The 27,871-nt window shown below is 36.9% G+C and overlaps 1 protein-coding gene across 2 annotated transcripts in view; it reads left to right on the plus strand.

Annotated features, from left to right (window-relative positions):
* The window catches only part of tecpr1b (tectonin beta-propeller repeat containing 1b), a 41,102-nt gene continuing 13,231 nt past the window's right edge, over positions 1-27,871 (plus strand). For both annotated transcript variants that reach the window (XM_067376967.1, XM_067376974.1), the window contains exons 1-15: positions 1-71; positions 1,251-1,483; positions 2,416-2,601; positions 5,125-5,247; positions 5,428-5,550; positions 7,803-7,977; positions 10,452-10,549; positions 11,044-11,145; positions 15,099-15,220; positions 17,650-18,131; positions 20,661-20,758; positions 20,863-21,018; positions 23,171-23,320; positions 23,729-23,886; positions 26,040-26,167. In XM_067376967.1, coding sequence (XP_067233068.1) covers positions 1,256-1,483; positions 2,416-2,601; positions 5,125-5,247; positions 5,428-5,550; positions 7,803-7,977; positions 10,452-10,549; positions 11,044-11,145; positions 15,099-15,220; positions 17,650-18,131; positions 20,661-20,758; positions 20,863-21,018; positions 23,171-23,320; positions 23,729-23,886; positions 26,040-26,167 — 2,329 coding nt within the window. In that variant the 5' untranslated portion in view covers positions 1-71; positions 1,251-1,255. The remainder of the gene's footprint in view (positions 72-1,250; positions 1,484-2,415; positions 2,602-5,124; positions 5,248-5,427; positions 5,551-7,802; positions 7,978-10,451; positions 10,550-11,043; positions 11,146-15,098; positions 15,221-17,649; positions 18,132-20,660; positions 20,759-20,862; positions 21,019-23,170; positions 23,321-23,728; positions 23,887-26,039; positions 26,168-27,871) is intronic.

The following is a 27,871-nucleotide window of genomic DNA, read 5'->3' on the forward strand; positions in this document are numbered from 1 at the left end:
GGACGGATGGCTGATGTTTGTAAAGCACGGGATCGATGAAGACTCACTGCACAGGCATTAGACTACAGAGGGTGAGTTTATGAAGATGCTTGCAGTGCATTTGAACGGAATGAGAAACCGTTGTGTGTCGGAATTTATATTCGTCGTGTCGATTATTATCGTCATAAAATCATATATCATAAGGACATCAAAATCAAGTGCATAAATGTTTTACATTTAATCAAATTAAGCAGATAATAACACGGCTGGCCTGTAATAAGGATTCCAGAGAGACAGGTGCCAGTGGTGTCCAGTAACACTTACCTGTATCTCTTACTTAACAATTAATATAATGTGTGTATTGAGTATTATAACTTATTATATAAAATGTATTATATATATATATATATATATATATATATATATATATATATATATATATATATATATATATATATGGGTCATTTATAAATAAAGCTTCAAAAAAAGCTTATGTAATGCATATTTTGAGTCATGAACAATGTGTTTAAACAAGTTTCAGTTAAATAACATTTAAAAGTGTTTAAATTCATTTTTTCACAGTTTTTATGTCAGTCGGACGGTATACAGACATATACTGTATATACTGTCATTGTACCACCTGACATGGAAAGTGTACCAACCTAACCATGCTTGAAATTAGTAGAGAGATCTACAAACCTTTATACTCTTGCCATGTTTACTGTTATTACCTTGTCAATTCATAATAAAAGTCATGTTTGCAGTTGTGCCACCTTGACATAAATTGTTGGACAAAAGTTAACTATCTCAACAGCTTTAAAACTACTGATATTTATAAAATGTGTTTATATGAAAGGTTTCAAACCCTAATGATGCCATAGTATTTAGTTTTTAATTTTTTTATTACTAAGACACCATTTTGAATAGTTTTCTGTCTGTTGAAGTTCGTCTGTTAATTTGTTGACATTTTGGGTGTTTAAGATAAAATAATATGTATTATTTATTGAATTCAGACATATTAGAATGATTTCTGAAGGATCATGTGACACTGAAGACTGGAGTAATGATGCTAAAAATTCAGCTTTGATCACAGGAATAAATTGCACTTTAAAATATATTCACATAAAAAACAGTTTTTTTATTTTAAATAGTAAAATTATTACTGTCTTCACTATATTTTTGATTAAATAATTGCAGCCATGGTTAGCAGAAGAAACTTGTTTTAAAAAGATAAACAAAACCTTACTGACCACAAACGTTTGTATTGACAGGGCCGATGATGGCCGGGTCACTGCTGTGGGCAGTGGATGTGTACGGGCGGGTGTTCAGCCTGTCGGCCGCTAGAGGGCGCTGGAGGCTCGCTGCCGATATAGTGCTAGAGCTGAAGCGCGTGACGGGCTCTCTACAGTGCTGCTGGGGCATTGGATGCGACCATCACGTTTATCTCAATGTGTATCCCAGTCGTGTGCCTATACGCCACCAGGAAGAGACTTATGAAAACCAGGTGTGTTCAGCTTTTTTCTTAATCAAATTTTCAATTCATTTTTTATTTATTGGCAGGATTAAATACTGTACATAATGAGGTCTCATTAGTTAAAGTCGTCATGAAACGGAAGTTGCGATAGTCTTTTCAATTGTGATGTATATCGGAGTGAACCGGCTTCTCGAACAAGAACACATGTAGGGCGGGGCTTGATATTGTCAAATGGGAAATTGATTGGATGGTTGTGGTTTGCTATTGGTGGATCTCGTGTGAGTGACAGGTTGCCCCGCCCTCACACCAGTAAACACGTCATCACATCATTTTTATTTAAAGAAATTAAATAATTAAAGAGTTATAAGGGATTTAAGGGAAAGTAAACTAAAAAGTTCTAGGTCTAATTATAGCCTAGTTGTGAAGTAATCCATTTAAACTCTGTGCAAATGATATTTTATTTAAAAAATATGCACTCATATTTGTATGTTTAATATGTCAAAAACACAAAATGGTCATCATTCAGTTATGAATGACATGGATAATTTAAATGCTACCATATTTTCAATTCAAAATGACAAAATTCCTTAAAAAAGTAGTTTCACTGTATATTACTGTGGGTCGATAAACATATCTATCGTAAAACAGTTGTCAAATATTAAATGTTTAGCTATTTACACCTTACCACGCACTCTTTCATTGTAAAAACGAAAGTGTTGCTGTTTCATTAGACTCGTCTTCTGTGAACAGTAAGCCCCGCCTTCTTTGATCTGATTGGCCATCATGTTGACAAGTGACTAGCGCTGTTAGACGGCTGAGGCAGACCAGCCTAAAACTGTAACTTTTAAAACTTTGTGCAAACCTAATAACAAACAAAGTGGTGCATAATGGAGAGCAGCAGAGCAGCATCAAGAATATCAAATATTGTATGTAAGTATGATTCTCTGTCTGCTGTTTTCCAGAGATGGAACCCAGTTGATGGTTACACAGACACACTCCTCCCGACAGACCGCTGGCAGTGGACAGATGAGTCCGGCTCCAACCCACAGCCTCTTCACAGCTTTGAGCTGCCGTCTGCTAACTGGGAGTGGGAGGGTGACTGGTACGTGGATGATGAAAGCTGTGGGAGAGAATCCACTGAGACTGGGGTGAGTGACACAATCTCAGACCTCTCTGAACTCTGAACCTATCACTCATCCATCCCAAACCTAACCTACTCTACACTTAACCTATTAACTCAACCTATTAACTCTACCCTTGTTAAAGGGAACCCCTGGTGTTAAGACTTGTATGGCTTAATATTCATAAATTATGTCTCTTATTGAAAAACCCATGAAAGATTTCCATTATTTAAAAACTCCATGACATATTTGGACTGATTTGGACAATGGGCGGCGGCATTTTATTTAGGTGCACAGTGCGTTCTATGACGATGACGTCAAATGGTTGCACTCGCTGCTCTACCGACACTGTCCTATTGCTATTTTTATCACAACACAACTCTGAATATAATATACGATGTCACATTGTGCAGCTTTTGGTTGTAATTTTCAGTCGATGAGCCACAAGAGAAGTGATGTAAGTCTTTACTGCTTTACTAGCGATAAAGACTTAGAGGCTTTAAAAGCTTTTTATCTGTATGTTTTGGTGCAACGGTAATCTAGTAACCCAGACAGCAACATAGTCTGGCCCAGATCCGGCCCTCATCTGGTACATGTGGTTTATACGCGAACCAGATGTGGGCCACATCTGTGCCGTCACTATGTTGCTGTCAGGGAACGCATACAGGTCTTAAAGGTGCCCTAGAATTAAAAATTGAATTTATTTTGGTTAAATAACAAGAGTTCAGTACATGGAAATGACATACAGTGAGTCTCAAACTCCATTGTTTACTCCTTCTTATATAAATCTCATTTGTTTAAAAGACCTCCGAAGAACAGGCGAATCTCAACATAACACCGACTGTTACGTAACAGTCGGGATCATTAATATGTACGCCCCCAATATTTGCATATGTCAGCTCATGTTCAAGGCATTACACAAGGGTAGCCAATATTAACGTCTGGATCTGTGCACAGCTGAATCATCAGACTAGGTAAGCAAGCAAGGACAATAGCGAAGAATGGCAGATGGAGCGATAATAACTGACATGATCCATGATATCATGATATTTTAGTGATATTTGTGAATTGTCTTTTTAAATGTTTCGTTAGCATGTTGCTAATGTACTATTAAATGTGGTTACCATCGTTTATTACTGTATTCAGTAACAAGAGCCGTCACTATTTTCATTTTTAAACACTTGCAGTCTGTATAATTCATAAACACAACTTCATTCTTTATAAATCTCTCCAACAGTGTGTAATGTTAGCTTTAGCCACTGAGCATAGCCTCAAATTCATTCAGAATCAAATGTAAACATCCAAATAACTACCATACTTACGCAATTAGACGTGCTGCATGACGAACACTTTGTAAAGATCCATTTTGAGGGTTATATTAGCTGTGTGAACTTTGTTTATGCACTGTTTAAGGCAAGCGCGAGCTCCATGGGCAGGGAGCGTGAGCATTTAAAGGGGCCGCAGCCTAAATCAGCTCATATTTAATGATGCCCCAAAATAGGCAGTTAAAAAAATGAATAAAAAAAATCTATGGGGTATTTTGAGCTGAAACTTCACAGACACATTCAGGGGACACCTTAGACTTATATTACATCTTTTAAAAAGACGTTCTACGGCACCTTTAATATCCGCCGACCACCGGGTTCCTTTTAGAAACCCGATCAGCCTTTTCAGTTTGAACCAGAGCACAAAATTAGTGAGGATGAAAGCATTGAAGACGTGCAATGTCTCTGTGGCTACTGTTGTATGATTGACATGTTAAAATCATCTGATCCCGTGCATCTCAGCGCACGCAAGCTTTGAGGCAGTCTATCTCAATCAAGATGTGTTATAGGCTGCCCTCGTCAGTCTCCACGACAGATGCGGCATTTGTTTAAAGCATACACTTATATCCATCGCCAACTGTAAGCTCTTTCAGCTGTGGTCTACTAAAAGCCTCAAAGGCACCAGGGCTAAAGTGAAGAGAACAAAGACGCAGTTAGGAAGATTTATTTGTCCACATTCTTCACAACTTCCCATTCTTTTCTCCTCTTCTTATCGCTAGTAAAGCAGTAAAGACTTACATCACTTCTCTTGTGGCTCATCAACTGAAAATTACAACCAAAAGCTGCACAATGTGGAATGGTATATTATATTCCGAGTTGTGTTGTGATAAAAATAACAATAGGACAGTGTCGGTAGAGCAGTGAGTGCAACCTGTGCACCTAAATAAAATGGCGCCGCCCATTGTCCAAATATGTCATGGATTTTTTAAAATGAATTTTTTCGTGGGTTTTCTACTACATATTTCAGTAAGAGACATCATTTACGTTATATTAAGCCATACAAGTCTTAACACCAGGGGTTCCTTTTAAAAAAGAGGTGTGATTGATTGTATTGAATGTGCACTTGTTGTGAACCTTAAAATCTTAAAAGTATATTTTAAAAACTGTACTTACAGATAATATACTATTATTAATTCAAATAAAAGGCTACTTAAAGGGATAGTTCACCCAAAAATGAAAATTCTGTCATCATTTGATGGTGTAATGCAACTTCCTGTGTGTTTAGGGGTGGGAGTATGCAGTGGACTTCCCTGCCACCTTCACCAAAGAGAAGAAGTGGAATTCATGTGTCCGTCGCAGGCGATGGCTTCGCTACAGGAGATATAAAGCTCTGGGATCATGGGCCAAGGTATAATCCCTAGTAAATGCCAGACATCTAAAAACTGTAGTTATTTCAATGTACTGTACATCAACCAAAGATCAACCTTACCACCAATCCATTACTATGTTATCTTATGCTTTATATTCAACACCTTTTAGCTATTATCCACATATGCAGAGTCATTCAGAATGTGTGTTTTTGGTGCAGGTGCCTTTGGACCGGGGCAGACCTCCGCCAGAGCCCTTCACTGACATCAGCTGTGGAGGCTGGGACATGAGTGACAGCTCTGAGAAACACATTTACCTGTGGGCCGTGTCCCAACAAGGGAAGGTTTGTGCAAAGGAATATTCCTGGTTTAAAGGTGCCATTGAACATTTTTTCACAAGATAATATAAGTCTAAGGTGTCCCCTGAATGTTTCTGTGAAGTTTCAGCTCAAAATACCCCATAGAATTTTTTTAACTAATTTTTTTAACTGCCTATTTTGGGGCATATTTAGAAATGCGCCGATTCAGGCTGCGGCCCCTTTAATTGCTCACGCTCTCCGCCCCCGAGCTCTCGACTCTATAATACATTGCATAAACAAAGTTCACACAGCTAATATAACCCTCAAAATGGATCTTTACAAAGAGTTTGTCATGCAGCATATCAGATCATGTAAGTATAGCATTTATTTGGATGTTTCATAGTAGCTAGGCTGGGGCTAACGGAGCTAAAGCTAACGTTACACACTGTTGAAAAGATTTATAAAGAATGTTAATGAAGTTGTGTTTATGAATTATACAGACTGCAAGTGTTTAAAAATGAAAATAAGGACAGTCTTGTCTCTGTGAATACAGTAAGAAACGATGATAACTTTAACCACATTTAACAGTACATTAGCAACATGCTAATGAAACATTTAGAAAGACAGTTTACAAATATCACTAAAAATATCATGATATCATGAATCAAATCAGTTATTATCGCTCCATCTGCCATTTTTCGCTGTTGTTCTTGCTTGCTTACCTAGTCTGATGATTCAGCTGTGCACAGATCCAGACGTTAATACTGGCTGCCCTTGTGTAATGCTTCAAGCATGGGCTGGCGTATATGCAAATATTGCAAATATATACTGTTCTTCGGAGGTCTTTTAAACAAATGAGATTTATATAAGAAGGAGGAAACAATGGAGTTTGAGACTCAACATATGTCTTTTCCATGTACTGAACTCTTGTTATTCAACTATGCCAAGGTAAATTAAATTTTTGATTCTAGGGCACCTTTAATAAATATTATTTTATTTATCGTTTTCAGTTTTTTTGTAATTTTACTACTGAAACTTAAACATTATTTCACTTATTTGAAAGAGCAACATTTCTAATTTTCATTTATTTTGTTTTAGTTTTTCATCTAATATTTGTATGTTGTATTATCTCAGCTTTATTTCAATTAATAAACTATTTTTTGCTAGTTTTAGTTTTAGCTCACGTAGTTGCAGTTTCCTCTGAGGAGGCAAGGGAGGCAGTGCCTCCTCAAAAAATTGGATGAGAAAATAATAACGCAACTATTACAGAATGTGATGTTAAAAAGTTTAAAAAATCACTTGTTTTTATAAAGTAACACTATCCAACAGCGACACCAGCAGGTAAAGTTTACAGCAGGACACTGCTTCTCTCTTGCCTCCCTTGAGCCCATTGAGTTTTAACAGATCCCCTAAAACATACTTTTTCAACGGTCATGAAGTAATTTTAAATTCAAATGTAGTACTTACTCAACGGTACGTGATTTCAGACGCAGCCAATGTCTCCATCGCACTATGGTTCGATGTGATTGGTTATAATTGGATATAAATGGTTTGTGCAATAAATCCCGCTTCTTGTTTTCATGCACATTCGCAAATCGGTCCAAATTAACAAAATGATGTTGTTAATAGGAAGACTTCATTTAAAAAGTAAACAATTCACCCAGTTAGATATCTCCAATTTATTAATTATATTTCATTGGCTTTGTCTTTGTACTTTGGCTCAATGACAATAAATTGAATTGAATTATGTCACATCAAATCAAACTGAAAACATGATGACTGCGGGGGTTTTAGTGAGCAATCAGCTTGTTGAAATTAAAGATACACCATTGTGTCTGTGACCAGTGTTGACTGAGCATGACTGATAAAAATAAGTTGATTATTCAAAAGAACAGCTTAACATCAGTTCTCAAATAACATATAATGTTTAAATTGTTACTGCCTTTAGTTCTTATTTTGGAATAAATATAAAACTGCTTAAAAACTTGATGAGTTTTATTAAAGGTTATTCTTTGTTGACTTTGCCGCCTCATTTCAGACCACCACCGCACGCCAATACAGTTGCAGTACAGATTTATGACCACTAGAGCGCGCTGCTGTTCTGTTACATGCTCTTTATATTTTAAGCTCAGCCAACACCTCCTTATGGATTAACCACTTGCTCACAAGAATGTGAATGATTTCCCAGCCTAGTGGTTAATTTAAACACTCACTGAATGTTTTGTCATGTTTATTATGTGTTGAAAAGCTACTTGTGCCATCACACAGATCTAAGGTGTGTGTGTGTCTCTACACAGTTGTGGTTCCGTTCAGGCATCAGGCAGCAGAACCCGGAGGGGACGCGCTGGGACGCCATCCAGGTGCCCAGAGAGGTGGCACAGGTCAGCGCCGGGCCGAAAGACCTGCTTTGGGCCGTTCTCTGGGATGGACAGCTGCTGGTCAGGACGGGCATCAGTAAAGACTGCCCTAAAGGTCTGACACTAACAGATTTATTCCTGTCCTTTGAATTCACACATATAGAATACAGAGCATACAGTACATGTTTTGAATGACTTACACATCACTTCTATTTATGGTCAAACTGCGATCATGGCCATGGTCATGGTCATGTCAATAGCATGACAGAGGTATGAACATACAGAGGCCTTGAAGAGAATGTGGACACTTGCGCCACACTTGAAAATGTTCGAATGTCAATGCATTCAAATAACTGACCCTGTGCTCAGATGCTGCAGGCTCTTTTCTCTTCAACATTTTTGCATGTTGTCTTTGAATCAGCTGGTGTTTTGGTGAATTTTAGTGGATGTATGAAGTCTCAAGTTCACACAGAATCACATTAACTATCAACATGATCAACTAACGCTTGACAACCATTTTGTAGTGTGTGTATATTTAGTTGTATCATATCAATTAAATATCATTCGTATAGTAACGTTTATAAATTTTTTTTTTTTTTGTATGTAGCCTAATAGTCCAGATTTGTTTGGGGTCCACTGTGTCTGTACTCTTGTGAAAAAGTAAAAAAGTGCACTTAAAGGTGCAATGTGTAAAATTTGGGAGAATCTATTGACAGAAATGCAATATAATATACATAACTATGTTTTTAGTGGTACATAAAGACCTTACATAATGAACCATTATGCTTTTATTACCTTGGAATGAGCCATTTCTATCTCATACACCGCGGGTCCCCTTACATGTTAAGTCGCCATTATGTGCCGACATGTTTCTACAGCAGCCCTAAACGGACAAAATAAATCGTTCTTGTTTTTAGAGGCAGCTTGCATCATCACAACATTGAATACACACAAAGAAGTAGTAGTAGTAGTTGTCTGGTTTATTAGAAGCAGATGTCGGCCAGAAGGCCACCGTAGCTTCTCCGAAAGGGAGGGGTGCGAGGGATGTGCGCCGTTAGTTGCAGTTCTTAACCTTACAACTAGATGCTGCTAAAATTTACACACTGCACCTTTAATTGTATTGAATGTGCACTTGTAGTTAGAGATGGGAGAAACAAAGCTTTTCAAAGCTTCAGATCAATTGCTTCGCAAAATGATTCATTGTCACACGCTGGTGACCCCTGCTGGTCAAAACAACAAAAACTCACGCCAAACATGCATAAAAACAGCTTTTACAAATCCATTGCAAATGTTATATTGAAAGTATAATCTATCAAATGAAATTAACTAATCATATAATACCATTAAATATTAAGTGTCTGTATAATATGTATTCTTTTATCCATTTTCAGAGCTTGTTTTGTTCATTCTATGGAGTGGTCAGCAAAACAGAGACTATTAACTACTATAATTATTCCTTTTGATTATACAAATACCTCATTAAGATGTCTACAAATGTGTAAAACTCATCAGAGATAAGGTAATAAACACTTTTAGACACTTAAAGGTGCTATATGTAAGAATTTTGCAGTAAATTATCCGAAAACCAGTGTTATATATTTTGTTCACTTGAGGTCAAGGTCAAGGTCAAGGTAGCAATTATTGTCTCCCTTAGGAGAAATTTGTTTTAGATTAGGGAAACTGCTGCCTGTGAGTACTTACAACATCCCAAATGTTTCCAACTATTAGTAAATCGTGAGAAAATTGCAGTTTTAACCAATGCTCCTAGACATGTGTGGAGTTGCCTGTAAATTGCGTCATACCCACGTTACCATCGGCTTCTGTTTTTTTTTTTTTTTTTTTTGTAGAAACCATGGAAACACCAAAGATGCTTTAGTATATTACACATTTTAATAGGCAAGGGAACAACTGTGTGGTGACATTTATAGACAGAAAACAAATTGTTGTTATATAGCTTAACATGTTTAGTCTTATTGTTTAAATCTAATTTTCTTGATTTTGTACCATGCTTTACCATGCCTCAGAGAAAAACACTATTTTGTCAAGTAGCTAACATAGCATAATCAGATGCAGCTTTATTTTTAGTAACAGTAATACAGCATTTTCTCCATCATACAATACATTTTAAAATAAATTGCATGCCATTTATCAACACAAACCATCCAGTATTTAATATAATATTCTAAAATCGATCTATCTTACTGCAGTGTGTCTCAAACAAGTGTCTCACAGCAGCTGCGGAGTGAACGCACAGAGTAACATTATCATTTTCAACACACTCAAATGTATCTAATATGATAAACAGAGCTGTGTTACCTCATACTCATGACCAGAAAAGCGGAAGTGGCGCTATAATTTAAGTGTAATAAATTGCAACTTCATTTAAATACATTAAGTTTCAATAGAAATGACATTAAAGTATATTTTACATTAAAGTATACATTGACATTAATATATATATTTTATCATAAATGTGTGTCAGTACATTCAGCAGTAACTTTAACCATATTTCAAAGACAACAGAAGTGATTATGAAATTACATATAAAGATGTACTTAAGTGGGTCAAAAAACAATCTGATGTTTTCAGGCTCATCGTGGGATCTAGTTCAGTCTCCAAATCAGAAAGGAGCTGTTCATGTTGCAGTGGGCATAGGTGTCGTTTGGGCCGTTACTAAGGACAACAAAGTAAGATGATACTTACTCTATTAATGCTCTGTACACTGCTTCAGCTTGACATGAATATTACTACTATGAGTTTTGCACATTTATTTAGTGCAGTCATGGAAATAATTAACCATAATTAATCATGCATAAATTCTGTAATAATTATTTTCTTACCATCAGGCTAATTGTGCATCTTCACTATCCATTTTCATCTAGTATGCTGAATGTATTATTAAGGGCTGTTTTTGTTAGGAGTAACAATGGCCCAGATGATAGCTGGATGCCTCGTCATGTGACAGTGTAGCATACTACTGAAATATTTATTGTTGCATAAAGAGTTTTGAAAAATTGAAAGCAGCACTCAGTGTATAGAGGGTATAATGGCGTAAACAGTGTGTGTGTGTGTGTGTGTGTGTGTGTGTGTGTGTGTGTGTGTGTGTGTGTGTGTGTGTGTGTGTGTGTGTGTGTGTGTGTGTGTGTGTGTGTGTGTGTGTGTGTGTGTGTGTGTCTGATAGGTCTGGTTCAGACGAGGTGTGAATTCCCACAATCCCACTGGCTCAGGCTGGATCAGCATTGGTGGAGAGATGGTGATGCTCAGCGTGGGGCCCAATGACCAGGTGAGATCAGTGGAGTATCATATTATACTGCCATTCTAACAATAAACACACTCACTGTAGAGCAGTTTTTAGCCATGTGGTCCGTAAACTGTAACATGTAAACATGTAAACTGACATCATGTAGAAGGGGGCCTTCGAAATTTGTCTTTGACATTGGGGGGCCTTAGTGTCAAATAGATTGAGAACCACAGATGGTTTAGGGTATTTATTGTATTCAGGAACTAGAATTTTGTATCATCTGAAGAACATCTTGTGAAAAAGATGCACACAATAGCCTACTTTTAATTATTTATTACAGAAATAATATGAACTGAATATTATGTTTTTGAAAGTATGCCAAATTTTATATATAGTTCAGGTGCAATGACGTAATTTTCCAACTTTCCGTGTTTTCACTGTTATACGGTAGGGGGCGCTATTACACTTCTGAAAGAGTACAGAATCTATGGATGAAAACAAAGACAAAAAAGGAACAGAAACAAGCAATAAAAGCATTGCATATGCACATTGTAGTCTTTGGGGAAAAAAAACATGATTTTCTCATCTTTTTGTTCAAAATGTTGCTTTTTTTAATGAAACTTATCCACATTCAAGCGTTGATAAAAAATAATACATGAAGCTAGAATAAAACAGGCTTTTTGTCAAAAAGCAGAGGCTCTGCTCTTCCTTTTGATATATCACATGTTCAGATATTTAAAATATTTTGGGGGCCATGAAATTTTTGTGAAAATGATCAAAAACGCTGGTGGTCGCTGGCAACAGGGAAAGAGTTAATATGGGTCTGTGGGGTATTTCAGCTGTCCACCAGGTGAAAATCAAAAGACAGATCACTTAGAAAAGTGATCTTAATCAGCGCCGATAGCCTAGTGGTTAGAGCGCCGACATATGGCACAAATGCGTTCGCAGCGGCCCGAGTTTGATTCCTGTCTCGAGGTCCTTTGCCAATCCTGCCCCCCTCTCTCTAGAAAAAAAAGTGATCTCAGCAAGCTGCATGATTTCAGGTATCATCTTGTCTGTAGTGCACGGAAAGATCAATTTAATACAAACCCGATTCCAAAAAAGTTGGGACACTGTACAAATTGTGAATAAAAACAGAATGCAATGATGTGGAAGTTTCAAATTTCAATATTTTATTCAGAATACATAGATGACATATCAAATGTTTAAACTGAGAAAATGTATCATTTTAAGGGAAAAATAAGTTGATTTTAAATTTCATGGCATCAACACATCTCAAAAAAGTTAGGACAAGGCCATGTTTATCACTGTGTGGCATTCCCTCTTCTTTTTATAACAGTCTGCAAACGTCTGGGGACTGAGGAGACAAGTTTAAGAATAGGAATGTTGTCCCATTCTTGTCTAATACAGGCTTCTAGTTGCTCAACTGTTTAGGTCTTCTTTGTCACATCTTCCTCTTTCTGATGCGCCAAATGTTTTCTATGGGTGAAAGATCTGGACTGCAGGCTGGCCATTTCAGTACCCGGATCCTTCTTCTAGGCAGTCATGATGATGTAATTGATGCAGTATGTGGTCTGGCATTGTCATGTTGGAAAATGCAAGGTCTTCCCTGAAAGAGACGACATCTGGTTGGGAGCAGATGTTGTTCTAGAACTTGGATATACCTTTCAGCATTGATGGTGCCTTTTTTCAGATGTGTAAGCTGCCCATGCCACACGCACTCATGCAACCCCATACCATCAGAGATGCAGGCTTCTGAACTGAGCGCTGATAACAACTTGGGTTGTCCTTGTCCTCTTTAGTCCGGATGACATGGCGTCCCAGTTTTCCAAAAAGAACTTCAAATTTTGATTCGTCTGACCACAGAACAGTTTTCCACTTTGCCACAGTCCATTTTAAATGAGCCTTAGTCCAGAGAAAACACCTGCACTTCTGGATCATGTTTAGATATGGCTTCTTTTTTGACCTATAGAGTTTTAGCTGGCAGCGGCAAATGGCACGGTGGATTGTGTTCACCGACAATGTTTTCTGGAAGTATTCCTGAGCCCATGTTGTGATTTCCATTACAGTAGCATTCCTGTATGTGATGCAGTGCTGTCTAAGGGCCCGAAGATCACGGGCATCCAGTATGGTTTTCTGGCCTTGATCCTTACGCACAGAGATTGTTCCAGATTCTCTGAATCTTTGAATGATATTACGCACTGTAGATGATGATAACTTCAAACTCTTTGCAATTTTTCTCTGAGAAACTCCTTTCTGCCGCAGCATTGGGGGAATTGGTGATCCTCTGCCCATCTTGACTTCTGAGAGACACTGCCACTCTGAGAGGCTCTTTTTATACCCAATCATGTTGCCAATTGACTTAATAAGTTGCAGGTTGGTCCTCCAGCTGTTCCTTATATGTACATTTAACTTTTCCGGCCTCTTATTGCTACCTGTTTTTTGGAATGTGTAGCTCTCATGAAATCCAAAATGAGCCAATATTTGACATTACATTTCAAAATGTCTCACTTTCAACATTTGATATGTTATCTATACTCTATTGTGAATATGAGATTTGTAAATTATTGCATTCCTTTTTTATTCACAATTTGTACAGTGTCCCAACTTTTTTGGAATCGGGTTTATACTTAAGGATCTGGGTTGCATTGAATAAATAATTGGAGCAGTTATTTTCAGTGTGCACATTTATTTTTTCATCACTGTTTTTTGTTGTCCTGCAGCTGAGCCCACCTACTCGATATTTTTGATTCTTCTGGGTTTCTTTAAATCATTTACCGTAATATGAGCGATAATAATAGTGATGTTTGCCTTACTTCACTAACGAGTGATGAATCAATCCGGATAAAGTTCATTGCACTCACAGCATGCTTCAATCACTGTCGCTGATATCATATTTCATCTGGTGATATTGTAACAATCATTTTCTCCTGTGTGCACAACTCTAAGGGTCCCAGTACTTGCCCTTGGGGGACACCCATCTGCTGTGGGCTGGGGGTGGGGGAGGGCAGACAGTTCTGATTACACTCCTGTTCTCACATGAAGCTTTGAGGATTAACCATCATTAGATCCTCAGACCGATATTTGCACCTGGCATAGCAGGCTGACTGTATTCACTGTCCATGTTTATACGCACAAACACCCATCGTCCAATCACCTTCTCTAGCTCACACTGGCTCCTCCTTCCCGCTAGGACCGGCATGTAAGGCCTGGTGGAGTTGGGTGTCTGTGGGTGTTGATTACCAGAGCCACTGAGTCTCAGTGTGGAGTTTGCAAGCGATGCAAACCTTCTCTCTGCATCTCTCCCTCTCTCTGTAACTCGACGCCTGACTTTTCCTGTTGCCCACTGCCTGCCGCAGCTCAGCCCAGCCATATATATACACCTCCAATTCTTTCATCCGCACACAGCCATATGGGAGTGTCTAATTTGAGTTTGGCCACACTCCACCATTCCATAGTTCGCATTTTATTACTAACCGCCTGGACCGTGTGTTCAGCTTTTCTGCGACGCTCATATTTGATCCTGTTCCTCAATTTAGCTTAATCAGAAACAATATCCTGTCTATGAGAACTATGTCAGCACATAAAAAGAAAATATTAGAAGCTCATCTCATAGCATGATTTTCTGATGCCAACTTCATTATGATGTAATTGACATTAGTGATTTTACTATATATCATTATTGTAATATGTCAATCAAGCATTCTGTGATATATTTATAATATCCATAATATCCAGTCAGACCCTGTCCGAACTTCTAATGTACATACTGTACACTACCATTCAAAAGCTCTGGGTCAGGAAGATGAATCTAAGTGTGTGAATCAGTGTGAAGTGCCTTGTAATGTTTAGAGGATACATGAGAAATTACTCAAAGAGAGTAATTTTGTCACAGATGTTTTGATATCTCAGCTTGAAGAAGCTATGTAACATAGAAAAGAGACTGGTCTCTGTATACAGATATGTAAGATATGATATGTTTTTCTGTTACACAGGTATGGGGTGTTGGCAGCGATGATCGGACTGTGTATTTTCGTCATGGCGTGACAGGCACAGAGGTCACTGGAAGGTCATGGGTGGCAGTGTCAGCCCAGCTTGATGGCACAAATCATTCCAGGTAGTTGAAAAACACTGTACACAACAGTGATTCCTGACAAGGCCTACTTAAATAGGATCCAGAGGGGACTTTGGAAGACTTTGAAGAGAAATACTTTGATTCATTAAACCTGGAAAACAGAATTTATGACTTTAAAGTTGCAATATTAGGGCATTTTCATTTAACATCTCAGCACATTCAATCTTACACTATTTTTTAACACTATAAAGCCAACTATTTAGTTCACTTCATTATTAAAATTTCCTGATAATGTACTCACCCCCATGTCATCCAAGATGTTCATGTCCTTCTTTCTTCAGTCGAAAAGAAATGAAGGGTTTTGAGGAAAACATTTCAGGATTTTTCGCCTTATAGTGGACTTCAATGGGGACCAACGGGTTGAAGGTCCAAATTACAGTTTAGGAAACTTTGTTTCTTACAACTGTTAAGAAACAGTTGGGGCACGAAATCGCTCTCACGGACCTTCTCCGGGTCTGTTCCTGGCTGGTGGAATGACCTGCCATGCTCTATCCGAGCAGCTGAATCTTTAGCCATTTTCAAAAAAATGCTAAAGACATATCTTTTTTCGCCAGCACTTTACCCAGTAATAGTAGCACTTACCTTGATTTCTATTTTCCTTCCATCTATTTGTGTATTTCGCAAAAAAAAAAAAAAAAAAAAAATTCCTTGCTACAAGCACTTTACTGTCATAACTGTGACTTCACTCAGCACTTATGTACTGTTGTTCTCATGTTGATTTGATTGATTCTACTATTCTCATTTGTAAGTCGCTTTGGATAAAAGCGTCTGCTAAATGTAAATTTAAATGTACAGTTTCAATGCAGCTTCAAAGGGCTTTAAACGATACCAGACGAGGAATAAGGGTCTTATCTAGAGAAACAATTTGTCATTTTCTAAAAAAAATATTTTAACCATAAATGCTCATCTCGCATTTTCTCTACAATGCGCCACGCATTGCGTAATCACGTTGGAAAGGTCACGCGTGACATAGGCGGAAGTACAGCAGTAGGATGAAAAAATCCATCTCATTTTCTCCTCCAACTTCAAAATCTTTTGAGTCTTTGGAAGTTCGATTTGTAGAGACTGGATCGGTACTTCACGCCTACATCACGTGTGACCTTTCCAATGTGATTACATAATGCATGACGCATCGCAGAGCTAGTGCAAGATGAGCATTTGTGGTGAAAAATTATATATATATATATATATATATATTTTTTTTTTTTTTTTTTTTTTTTTTTTTTAGAAAATGGGCGATCATTTCGTTACATAAGACCCTTATTCCTCGGCTGGGATCGTGTAGAGCCCTTTGAATCTGCACTGAAACTGCAATTTGGACCTTCAACCCGTTGATCCCCATTGAAGTCCACTATAAGGAGAAAAATCCTGAAATGTTTTCATCAAAAACCTTAATTTCTTTTCGACTGAATAAAGAAAGACATGAACATCTTGGATGACATGAGGGTGAGAAAATTTTAATTCTGAAGTGAACTAATCCTTTAATTCATAGGCCTTAAAATTACCATCATGATCAAAACCGGTTTCTCACAATCTTCCATATGGCTTCTGTCATCTGATTTTTTGCGAAAAGGCCTTTTAGTATAATTCTAAAGTATCATGTCTTTTTTGCTGTGATATCTTTAATGATTTTATATTGTTACTAATATTGGACTGAAGCAACTTTACAGGTTTACTTGATTATCTATACATCATGATAAAATATGAGGCTTTTGAGGAACATTTATCTGTTCATCTCTTAATCATCACTGTATTGCTAAAACTACAGTACAGAGGTTTGATCATAAAACAAAGCATTTAAATGTCATCTAACTAAGATTGAGAGATATAGAGTGACAACTGATATTAATATGCATTTTATGTAAGAATCTGCTGTACTGTTATAAAGATCTCATTGATTTACATTATATTACATTACGTTTTGGCCATATAAATATCAGCAACTGTATCTACTACTCATATAGTATATCATATTATATGAGCCATAAAAGCCTGATGTATCAATTATGACATAAAACACATATGGAAACTTATTTTGGTCCAAAATTTACAAATTAAAATTGTCTGACTATTATTTCATATGTCAGGCTTTGGCATATCAGTGGATGATATTTATATATCTCAATGCAAATATAAAATGACAGATTCATTATTTCTCAAACCGCCTCAGTCTTGTTTTTACCCTCAGTGAATCATGCAATAATGCTCATTTCATTTCATGCTAAATGATATCCAGTATATTATGGGTTAAAAGGAACACATTTCTGTTTTGGTGTTGATGAAAGGACACTTGAGCTTTATTGATGGGGCTGTTGGCCAACTCCAGTGCCGACGGATCCTCATATTTCATGTCCATCCAGCAGATGGCGCCGTGCCTGTCAGTGTTCTGAATGGCTCTGTGTCTTTCCCAGTGTCCCTGTGCACAGTGAGGCCAGTGTGTTCAGTGGTGAGGTCACCGCTCCGTCCCAGGGTTCTGTTCTGAGCTGTGATGACACGGACATTCCGAAGCCACGTGTCCCGAAGATCACGAGTGACAGCTTTATCTCTGCGCTGGTGTCTGATCGATCCGCTCCAATGCACGACCCGCCCTCTGCAGTTCACCCCAGTGTTCCTGAGGGAAACCAGGTGACCAGCCAAGAGTCCGATTCCTCTGTCCTGACCCCGACACTTCCGAGTAGCCCATCTGATGGTGGCGACACACCATGGAGCAATGTAGACCTGGAGGAGATGAAGGGCTCTGTTCCCAGCAGCGCTCGGAGCTCAGTGGCCACGTACCCCATCGAGTTGCAGCAGAACACGGTAGTGCAGGAGGAAACGCCGCCCTGGGCCTGGGTAACCGGTGGAGGATGTGACATCCATTCCAGTTCACATGTCGACTGGTTTAACACCTCAGGTGCAACCCAGTTAAAGGGATAGTTCATCATTTACTCACCCTCATGTCATTCCAAACACTTCATTTGAGGCCTTTATGTATAATGTGTTATAGGTATTCATGTAATGTGTTATATCTTTTCATAAATAATTTTAAAATGCATTAATATTTAGAGAATTCCTGTTACATTTGAAATTGGTTGTTTTAATACATACTTTCTAAAGGTGTAACAATGAATAGATAAGTATTATAATGTATAATGTTTAATTAAGGTTTTTGAGGAAAACATTCCATTCCATTTTTCTCCATATAGTGGAGTTCAATGGGGACCAACAGGTTAAAGGTCCAAATTGCAGTTTCAGTGCAGCTTCAAAGGGCTCTACACAATACCAGACGAGGAAAAAGGGTCTTATCTAGAGAAACAATTTGTCATTTTCTAAAAAGCCCATCTCTCATTTGCTCTGCATTTTTCCACCATTTGCGTGATGTAGACGTGTAGAGTGGTAGAGCGAAAAACTCCATCTCATTTTCTCTTCCAACTTCAATATCTTTTGAGTTTTTGGAAGTTCACTTTGTAGACATTGGGATCGGTACCTCCACCTACCTCACACGTGACCTTTCCAGTGTGATTATGTAATGCGTGACGCATCGCAGAGCTAGTGCAAGATGAGCATTTGTGGTGAAAAATTATATACATTTTTATTTATTTTTTTAGAAAATAGCCAATCATTTTGATAGATAAGACCCTTATTCCTCAGCTGGGATCATGTAGAGCCCTTTCAATTTGGACCTTCAACCTGTTGGTGCCCATTGAAGTCCACTATAAGGAGAAAAATCCTGAAATGTTTTCCTCAAAAACCTTAATTTCTTTTCGACTGAAGTTATTCACGAGATGCATAAGGTGAATTACAAGTCATAATTATTGCATTAAAATACTTTTATAATGCGTTATATGTAAAGACTTTAAGTAAAGTGTAACTGGTTTGTCAGAATATCAAAACATGTCACACAAGGTTTGACATTAATGACGGCTCTCATAATCTCAATATCAACCATGTGCCACATTTGAATATAAACATGAAATAGAGTTGTGAGATACAGCAGAAGGAAGACTTTTGACATTTGATTTTAATGACTTAATTTCATATTCATAATGTTTTGGGGATGAAGGCCATTGCAGAAATGGTTAGTAATTAGTAACTTAACTAGTAAAAATCATGACACTGCACAACATTCACGGTCAATATGTTGTACATTTAAAATCTGTATAAAAAAACAAAACAAAAAAAACATGTGCTGTGATTTTAATTCTGTTGGTTGAAATATTGAGCTTGACAAGGACAATGCACATCTACGGAAGAGGATTAGGGCCAAGCAATAATAAAAAAAATAAAACCATCTCGAGATTAAAGTTGTTAAATTTCGAGAAAAATTTGAGATAAAATGTTGAGAATAAACTCGTTAAATTATGAGAAAAAAAGTTGTTAAATTACGAGAACAAATTTGTTAGATTATAAGAAAAATGCCATTAAATTTTGAGAAAAATGTCGAGATAAAATGTTGAGAATAAACTCATTAAATTACGAGAAAAAAGTCATTAAATTTTGAAAATAAGTCGAGATAAAATGTTGAGAATAAACTCATTAAATTACGAGAACAAATTAATTGAATTATGAGAAAAATGTCGTTAAATTTCGAGAAAAAAGTCGAGATAAAATGTTGAGAATAAATTCATTAAATTATGAGAACAAAGTTGTTAAATTACGAGACCAATTTCGTTTATTCTCAACATTTTATTTAGACTTTTTTCTTGAAATTTAACGAGTTTTTTTCTCGAAATTTAACAACTTTAATCTCGAGATGGTTTTATTTTTTTATTATTGCTTGGCCCTAATCCTCTTCCGTACACATCACCGTTCGACATTTTTTAAAGAAATTAATTATTTTATTCAGCATTAAATGCATTACATTGATCAAAAGTGACAGTAAAGACATTTATAATGTTAGAAAAGATTATAAATTTTCATGTAAATGCCGTTCATTTTCACTTTCTATTCATCAAAGTATCCTGAAAAAAAGTAGCATGGTTTACACAGAAATATTAAGCAGTGCAACTGTTTTCAACATTGATAACAATAATAATAATAATAATAAATGTTTCTTGAGCATTAAATCATCATATTAGAGTGATTTCTGAAGGATCATATGACACTGAAGACTGGAGTAATGATTGAAAGAAAATTCAGCTTTTGGTCAAAGGAATAAATTACATTTTACAATATATTAAAGTAGAATATGCTGATTTTAAATTGTAACAATATGTCACAGTATTACTGTATTTTCATCAATAAGAGACTTTCAAAAACATTCAGTAATCTTATGACCTCAAACTTTTGAATGGTAGTGTAAGTGTAAACAGGGTGAAACGGAGTGACTGAGGGTCACTCCCTCAGTTATATCATAAAGAAATGGACATGGAGGTTGGTGATCTAAAATAAGTGATATCTTTTCTGTGTAGTGTTTTGTTGAAACAAGTCTCTTCTGTCTCAGATACCGGGCCACTCTCTCCACCCATCACACCTGCCCTCGGTGCTGTAGACACAGACGCTCATGCAAAACAAGGCCAACAAGATGCCCCCATAGAGAAGGTACCTACACTGTGAGCGTCACATGAGAGGAATAGACAATGGGAGATCTCAAATTATGATGTAAAACACTGCTGTGTGTGTGTGTTTGTTTATTTGTTTGTCAGTCTGTGCGTGTGACGAAAGGTCGTATGTGTTGGTGGAGGGACTGGCCGCCACATCAGTGGGAGGATGTCAGCGTGACACTGGAGCAGGTCACCGGTGCCGGAGCTCAGACAGGAGACATACTTTACCTCTACTACACTCACGGCCTGGAGAAGAAGGTAACGCAGTGTGAGCAGAGTGCCATTATTACAAAGTGCACTTTTTTAAAGTCTACTTAAAGGAATAGTTCACACAAAAATAAAAATTTGCTGTTAATTTTACTCACCCTCAGGCCATCTGAAGATGTATGTGACTTTTATTTTTCTTCAGCAGAACAGTAAAGAAGAAACTGTGGTCCTCTGTGATTCATATAATAGAAGTCAATGGGTGCCGTCACTTTGAGATTCAAAAACACATATGCAGATAAAACAAAATGAATACCTGCAGCTTCTGATGATACATTGAGGTCTTAAGAAGCAAAACAATCAAGAAACTGAACATTATTTACAACATTATTACCTGTAATCCACAGCCTCGGCAAACGGTCCGGGGTGCGTTCACGACAGTCTGGAGCGTGAGCTTCCTGTCACATAATGATGTATTCGCAGGAGTTCAAACGTTGAGAATCTGTGAAAAGTCAATCTTCCCTATTTAGATCACGCATACACTACCATTCAAAAGTTTAGAAAACATGACTATTTTTAATGTGTTTGAAAGAAGTCTCTTATGCTCATCAAGCCTGCATTTATTTGATCAAAAATACAGAAAAAAAACAGTAATATTGTCAAATATTATTATAATTTAAAATAATGGTTTTCTATTTTAATATACTTTAAAATATATTTTTTTTCTGTAATGCAAATCTGAATTTTTATCAGCCATTACTCAAGTGACATAATCAGTTATTATCAAAGTTGAAAACAGTTGTGTTGCTTAATATTTTTTGGAAACTATGATACTTTTTTCAGGATTCATTGATGCATAAATAGTCAAAAATAACAGCATTTATTCAAAATAGAAACATTTTCTAACAATATAAATCTTTACTATCACTTTTTATCAATTTAACACATCCTTGCTGAAAAAAAGTATTAATTTCTTCCAAAAAAAAAAAAAAAAAATACTGACCCCAAACTTTTGAACGGTAGTGTATATTGTTACAAAAGATTTAATTTAAATAAATTCTGCTTTTTTTTTTACTTTTTATTCATCAAAGAATCCTGTAAAAAAGTATCACATTATAAAAAAATATTAAGCAGCACAATATAAATCAGCATATTAGAATGATTTCTGAAGGATCATGTGACACTGAAGACTGCAGTAATGATGCTGAAAATTCAGCTTTGCATCACAGACATAAATTATATTTTAAAGTATATTATAATAGAAAACCGTGATTTTAAATTGTTATAATATTTGACAATATTACTGTTTTTTTTCTGTGTTTTTGATCACATAAATACAGCCTTGATGAGCATAAGAGACTTCTTTCAAACACATTAAAAATAGTCATGTTTCCAAACTTTTGAGTGGTAATATAGATTGTGGCATCCAGAGTAAGCACTAGAAAGTACGATTTTGATGAACAATACAACTCTCTGTTGTAAACTGTGAGTTTGCTCCACTCATACGTCATTATGCGACAGGAAGCTCACGCTTCAGGTCAGGACTGTTTGCCGAGGCTGTGGATTACAGGTAAAAATGTTATAAATAATGTTCAGTTTCTTGAACAGACAGATTGTTTTGTTTCTTAAGACCTCAATGTATCATCAGGAGCCACAGGTATTAATTTTGTTTTATCTGCATATGTGTTTTTGAATCTCAAAGTGACGGCACCCATTGACTTCCATTATATGAATCACAGAGGACCACGGTTTCAGTTAAAAATATTCTTTACTTGTTCTACTGAAGAAAAAAAGACACCTACATCTTCGGATAGACTGAGTGTGAGTAAATTAATAGCAAATTTTAAATTTTGGGTGAACTATCCCTTTAAATGCGTTAAGAAACAGTCACAAATGTGTGCACTAATATATTGTTTTATTATTAGTACAGTTTTTTTAATTAAACATTAAAGATTTTAAGTACACTACAAGTGCACACTCAATACAATTAAGTGCACTTATTTTTCACAAGGGTGTGTAGTATATCAACAGACACATGCTGACTATATTTTTAAAAGAGGAGTTCAAAAGCTAAATTATGACAGCTTGTGGACACTTTCAATGAATGTCATTACAAATGAAGGAATGAATCAAGATGTCGTTGAAGTTATCAGACTGTATCAATGTCAGTAATTTAATTCCATCATTCTCCTGATGTGTGTGTCAGTATCTGTATGCTGCGATAAAGGAGGTGACGGCCCTGGTGCCCGTGCTCAGGGACTCTCTTTACACTATGGCTGTTTACACACCAGAGAGGACCAAACAGAGAAGCCCCATCTTACTGGCAACTCCGTCGCACCATGACTTCAGTACTTGGGTAAAAAGCCCTTATGAACAGCACGTTTGTATAAAAAAGATCTCTATGTGATATAAAATACACACAAGGTTCAAAATGCATACATACTTACAAGCCATGATCCCGAATTTGCATAATCTTCAATAAAGTGCTGCCCCTATTATGCTTTTTTAAAAGTTAAATGATAATACATTTATTAAGCATTTATAACATGTGAGTTAAAAACAGTAAGGTATTGCATTAAAGTCGCCCTTTTTATTCATGCGGTTATAACTGCTCATTAATGATTTATAATGCATTTGTAAATAAGTTATTATTCATTAACAAAATCCTTTACAAAGGGAACCTTAATGTAAAGTGGTACCCAAAATCTTTTTTTGCATTACAGAAGGAGAATGAGATTTCAAGATGTTTCTGTGATCTTTTCAGCTGTCTTTGTTGAGCGAGTCGTGTTGTGAGTCCAGGGGTCTTGGAGACCATCCGTCCAAACAGGCACTGTGGGCTGTGACATGTAAAGGTGACGTCATGGTGCATGAGCCGTCACCCACCCTGGAGGCGCCGGCGCAGTACTTACCCTGCGATCACATGTAAGAACCTCCCCATGTCTGTCTGTCTGTCTTTTTCTCTCAATGTAACTCTGTTCTAAACCTAGTGAACTGCTTTACTCTCTGCTGTCGACATCGACAGCACCTTCACATGCCGAACAAATGGTACTCCTCAAGCAAAGCACACAGGAGACTCGACTCACAATTGATTTCAATAGAGTTTGGCATTAGGATGTTGCTAAGCTGACATCACAATACTCTAGCACACAAATATTGGGAACAATAGTTCATTTTATGAATATTTTTATGAATTAATTGAAATAAATAGTTGATTTTTATTAATTCATAACCTTGTCAGAACATTTTGAAAACATTCCCTATTAGCTGGGATACTTCTTGAAAATATTCTCTTAGCACTATTTAAATATGTTTTAAAATGCATGTATATTACTTACTTAGATATTCATTTTTTATTCTTGAAACATACCATAAGTAGACTCCTACATACAGTACTAGTGGATTTATGCCAATGATTCATGTATTACATATTATGTGTTATGTATGTTACTCTATTCCACCCCATAGCTGACATCTTACTATAAACTTGAACATGTAAGTTTATAACATGCTTGAGTACTATTTCATAGAAGCCAATATGTGTAAAAAGTGTCTTTATTGAGCTAATTTATTAAAGGGCTAGTTCACCCAAAAATGAAAATGTGATGTTTATCTGCTTACCCCCAGGGCATCCAAGATGTAGAGGACTTTGTTTCTTCAGTAGAACACAAATGATGATTTTTAACTGCAACCGCTGCCGTCTGTCAGTCGTATAATGCATGTCAATGGAAACTTCATCTATAAAAAAAACATGCACAGACAAATCCAAATTAAACCCTGTGGCTTGTGACGACACATTGATGTCCTAAGACACAAAACGATCGGTTTGTGCAAGAAACTGAACAGTATTTATATCATTTTTTACCTTTAATACACCACTATGTCCAACTGCCTTGAGCATCCGGTGTGTGAGGTCTGATTGTACTCATTGACATATACACGTGAGAGATCACTTCCGGCATCAGAGTGCATTTTCAGACCTCACCAACTGGATGCTTAAGGCAGTTGGACATAGTGGCGTATTAGAGGTAAAAAATGATATAAATACTGTTCAGTTTTTCACACAAACCGATCGTTTCGTGTCTTAAGACATCAATGTGTCGTCACAAGCCGCAGGGTTTAATTTGGATTTGTCTGTGCATGTTTTTTTTACTCTTATAGATGGAGTTCCCATTGACATGCATTATAAGACTGACAGACCGCAGCGGTTGGAGTTAAAAATCATCATTTGTGTTTTACTGAAGAAACAAAGTCACCTACATCTTGGATGCCCTGGGGGTAAGCAGATAAACATCAAATTTACATTTTTGGGTGAACTATCCCTTTAAAGGAGTAAACTCATGTAAAAGCCAAGTATACTTAGATATACCTAGATATACCAAGTATACTTATTATACTTTTTTTATTATTAAGTAAAAGTATAGGCCAAATATACTTGGATTTTGCTGTATAGATGTCAGTATAAGCCAAATATAATTTTAAGTAGGGCCTACATCTCTGATAATTACCAAAAAACAAAACCTCAATGTATACTCTCTTATTTTAGTTTAAAAGAAGCACAATTTTTGTAAGGACACTGCAGAGCTGCAGTATTTGAAAAACAGCTCCTTTTAGTTAGTTCCTGCCAAACACTGCTCATAAAGCAGCTTAATTACTGTCTGCCTTTTGAAATGGCCATTATAAGTGTTTAAAATGGTGTCCAGATAGGCAGCTCACTAGGTTTTGAGCTGGAGTTTCATAATTTAAGTTTGCATAAAGTCAGGCTTGCATGCCACACAACTGTTTGATGCATTTGATTTGGTTTCGTCTGGAACGTGTGTGTGTGTGTGTGTGTGTGTGTGTGTGTGTGTGTGTGTGTGTGTGTGTGTGTGTGTGTGTGTGTGTGTGTGTGTGTGTGTGTGTGTGTGTGTGTGTGTGTGTGTGTGTGTGTGTGTGTGTGTGTGTGTGTGTGTGTGTGTGTGTGTGTGTGTGTGTGTGAATATGTGTTTGTCATTGTAATGTGCGTCTGTTGTTGGGCTTGACATGCTTCATGAGTGTCCGTGACTGTGTGTCTGTCCGCGTACCTGCTGTGGGCTCAGGTTCTGGCGTCAGGTTCCTGCTCATCTGCTGTGTGTGGAGTCTAACAGTCTGGGTGTGGTGTGGGGCATTGGTCACGATCACACAGCCTGGGTCTACACAGGGGGCGGCAAGGGACCATCGGCTCAGGGTAAACATGCACCCTGCATTCGGCTAGCTCTATCTCTCTCACTAACCTACATCAAGTTTTGATGCCCAGCTAACAAATATATGTTCTAAGAATGTTTTGCTAACGTTCCCATTAAGTTATATGAATGATATTTTTGATTGTTCACTGAATGTTTTTCTTGTTTATGTGAATGTAAAGGGAACATTCCATTTTGCTTCAGGAAAAAACGTTCCATGAACGATGTATAACAATCGATGTGTTTGTGCTAGTGTTTTGAGAACATTATTAAAGACAAGATTGCTTTGAAGAAACATTCTATTAACGGTACTTACATAACTGTGCCAGAATGTTAGGTCAACATTCAGAGAACGTTCCCTGTTAGCTGGGTGTGCATATTGCTGTGTTTTGGATACTGGTGTGCTGATGTTCCCATGAGGCTTCACCAGCAAATCCTTCTTTGTCAACCAGATTAACCAGACAGACACAGTTTTGCTGGTGAACAGCATCACTATGTTGGTCCATCATTTAGACCGAACCAGCATAAACCAGCCTGGACCAGGATGTAGATCTTGCTGGTCTAAGCTGAACCTTGCATCAGGATGGGATATTCAGTATATGCTGCACAGTAAACAGCAGCATGCTAGTTTTACATTCAAAACAAAGTCACTGATCTTCCTAATCATCTTTAACCTTCCCTAAACATTGGGTCCACATTCACTAACTACTCGTATTTATTTGCACTGGAGAACTTCTCCAAAAATTTCTGGCTAATTCACAACTCTTGCATACACACTTGAATTTGTTCTTAAAGGATTAGTTCACTTTCAAATAAATTTTCCTGATAATTTACTCACCCCCATGTCATCCAAGATGTCCATGTTTTTCTTTCTTCAGTTGAAAAGAAATTAATTTTGATGAAAACATTCCAGGATTTTTTTCCATATAGTGGACTTCAATGGGCACCAAACGGTTGAAGGTCAAAATTACAGTTTCAGTGCAGCTTCAAATTGTTCAACACGATCCCAGACGAGAAATAAGGGTCTTATCTAGAGAAACCATCACTCATTTTCTGAAAAAAAGTTAAAATGATACAAGTTTTAACCATAAATGCTCATCTTGAACTAGCTCTCTTCTTCTTCTCTATTAGTATTCCAGGAGTGTAGACACTGCTAAGTGTATTACTGCCCTCCACAGGTCAAAGTTTGAACTAATTGTAATATACTATTGAACTAGGATATTGCATATAACAATTAGTTCAAACTTTGACCTGTGGAGGGCAGTAATACACTTAGCAGTGTCTACACTCCTGGAATACTAATAGAGAAGAAGAAGAGAGCTAGTTCAAGATGAGCATTTATGGTTAAAACTTGAATAATTTTAACTTTTTTTCAGAAAATGAGCAATGGTTTTCAGGCTTTCGACTGAAGAAAGAAAGACATGAACATCTTGGATGACATGAGGGTGAGTAAATTATCAGGAAAAGTTTATTTAAAAGTGGAATAACCCTTTAAAGGCTTAGTTCACCCAAAAATCATAATTTACTTACCCTCATGTCATTCCAAACAAAAGTCTTTCGTTCATCTTTGGAACCCAAATTAAGATATTTTTTATGAAATCTGAGTAATTTCTGTCCCTCCATAGACAGCCATGCAACTGACACTTTGATGCCTCAAAAAGTTCATAAAGAGTTCGCAAAACTAATTCATATGAGCTGAATGGATTAGT

Source organism: Chanodichthys erythropterus, chromosome 3, assembly GCF_024489055.1.
Source record: "Chanodichthys erythropterus isolate Z2021 chromosome 3, ASM2448905v1, whole genome shotgun sequence".
NCBI classification, from domain to species: domain Eukaryota; kingdom Metazoa; phylum Chordata; class Actinopteri; order Cypriniformes; family Xenocyprididae; genus Chanodichthys; species Chanodichthys erythropterus.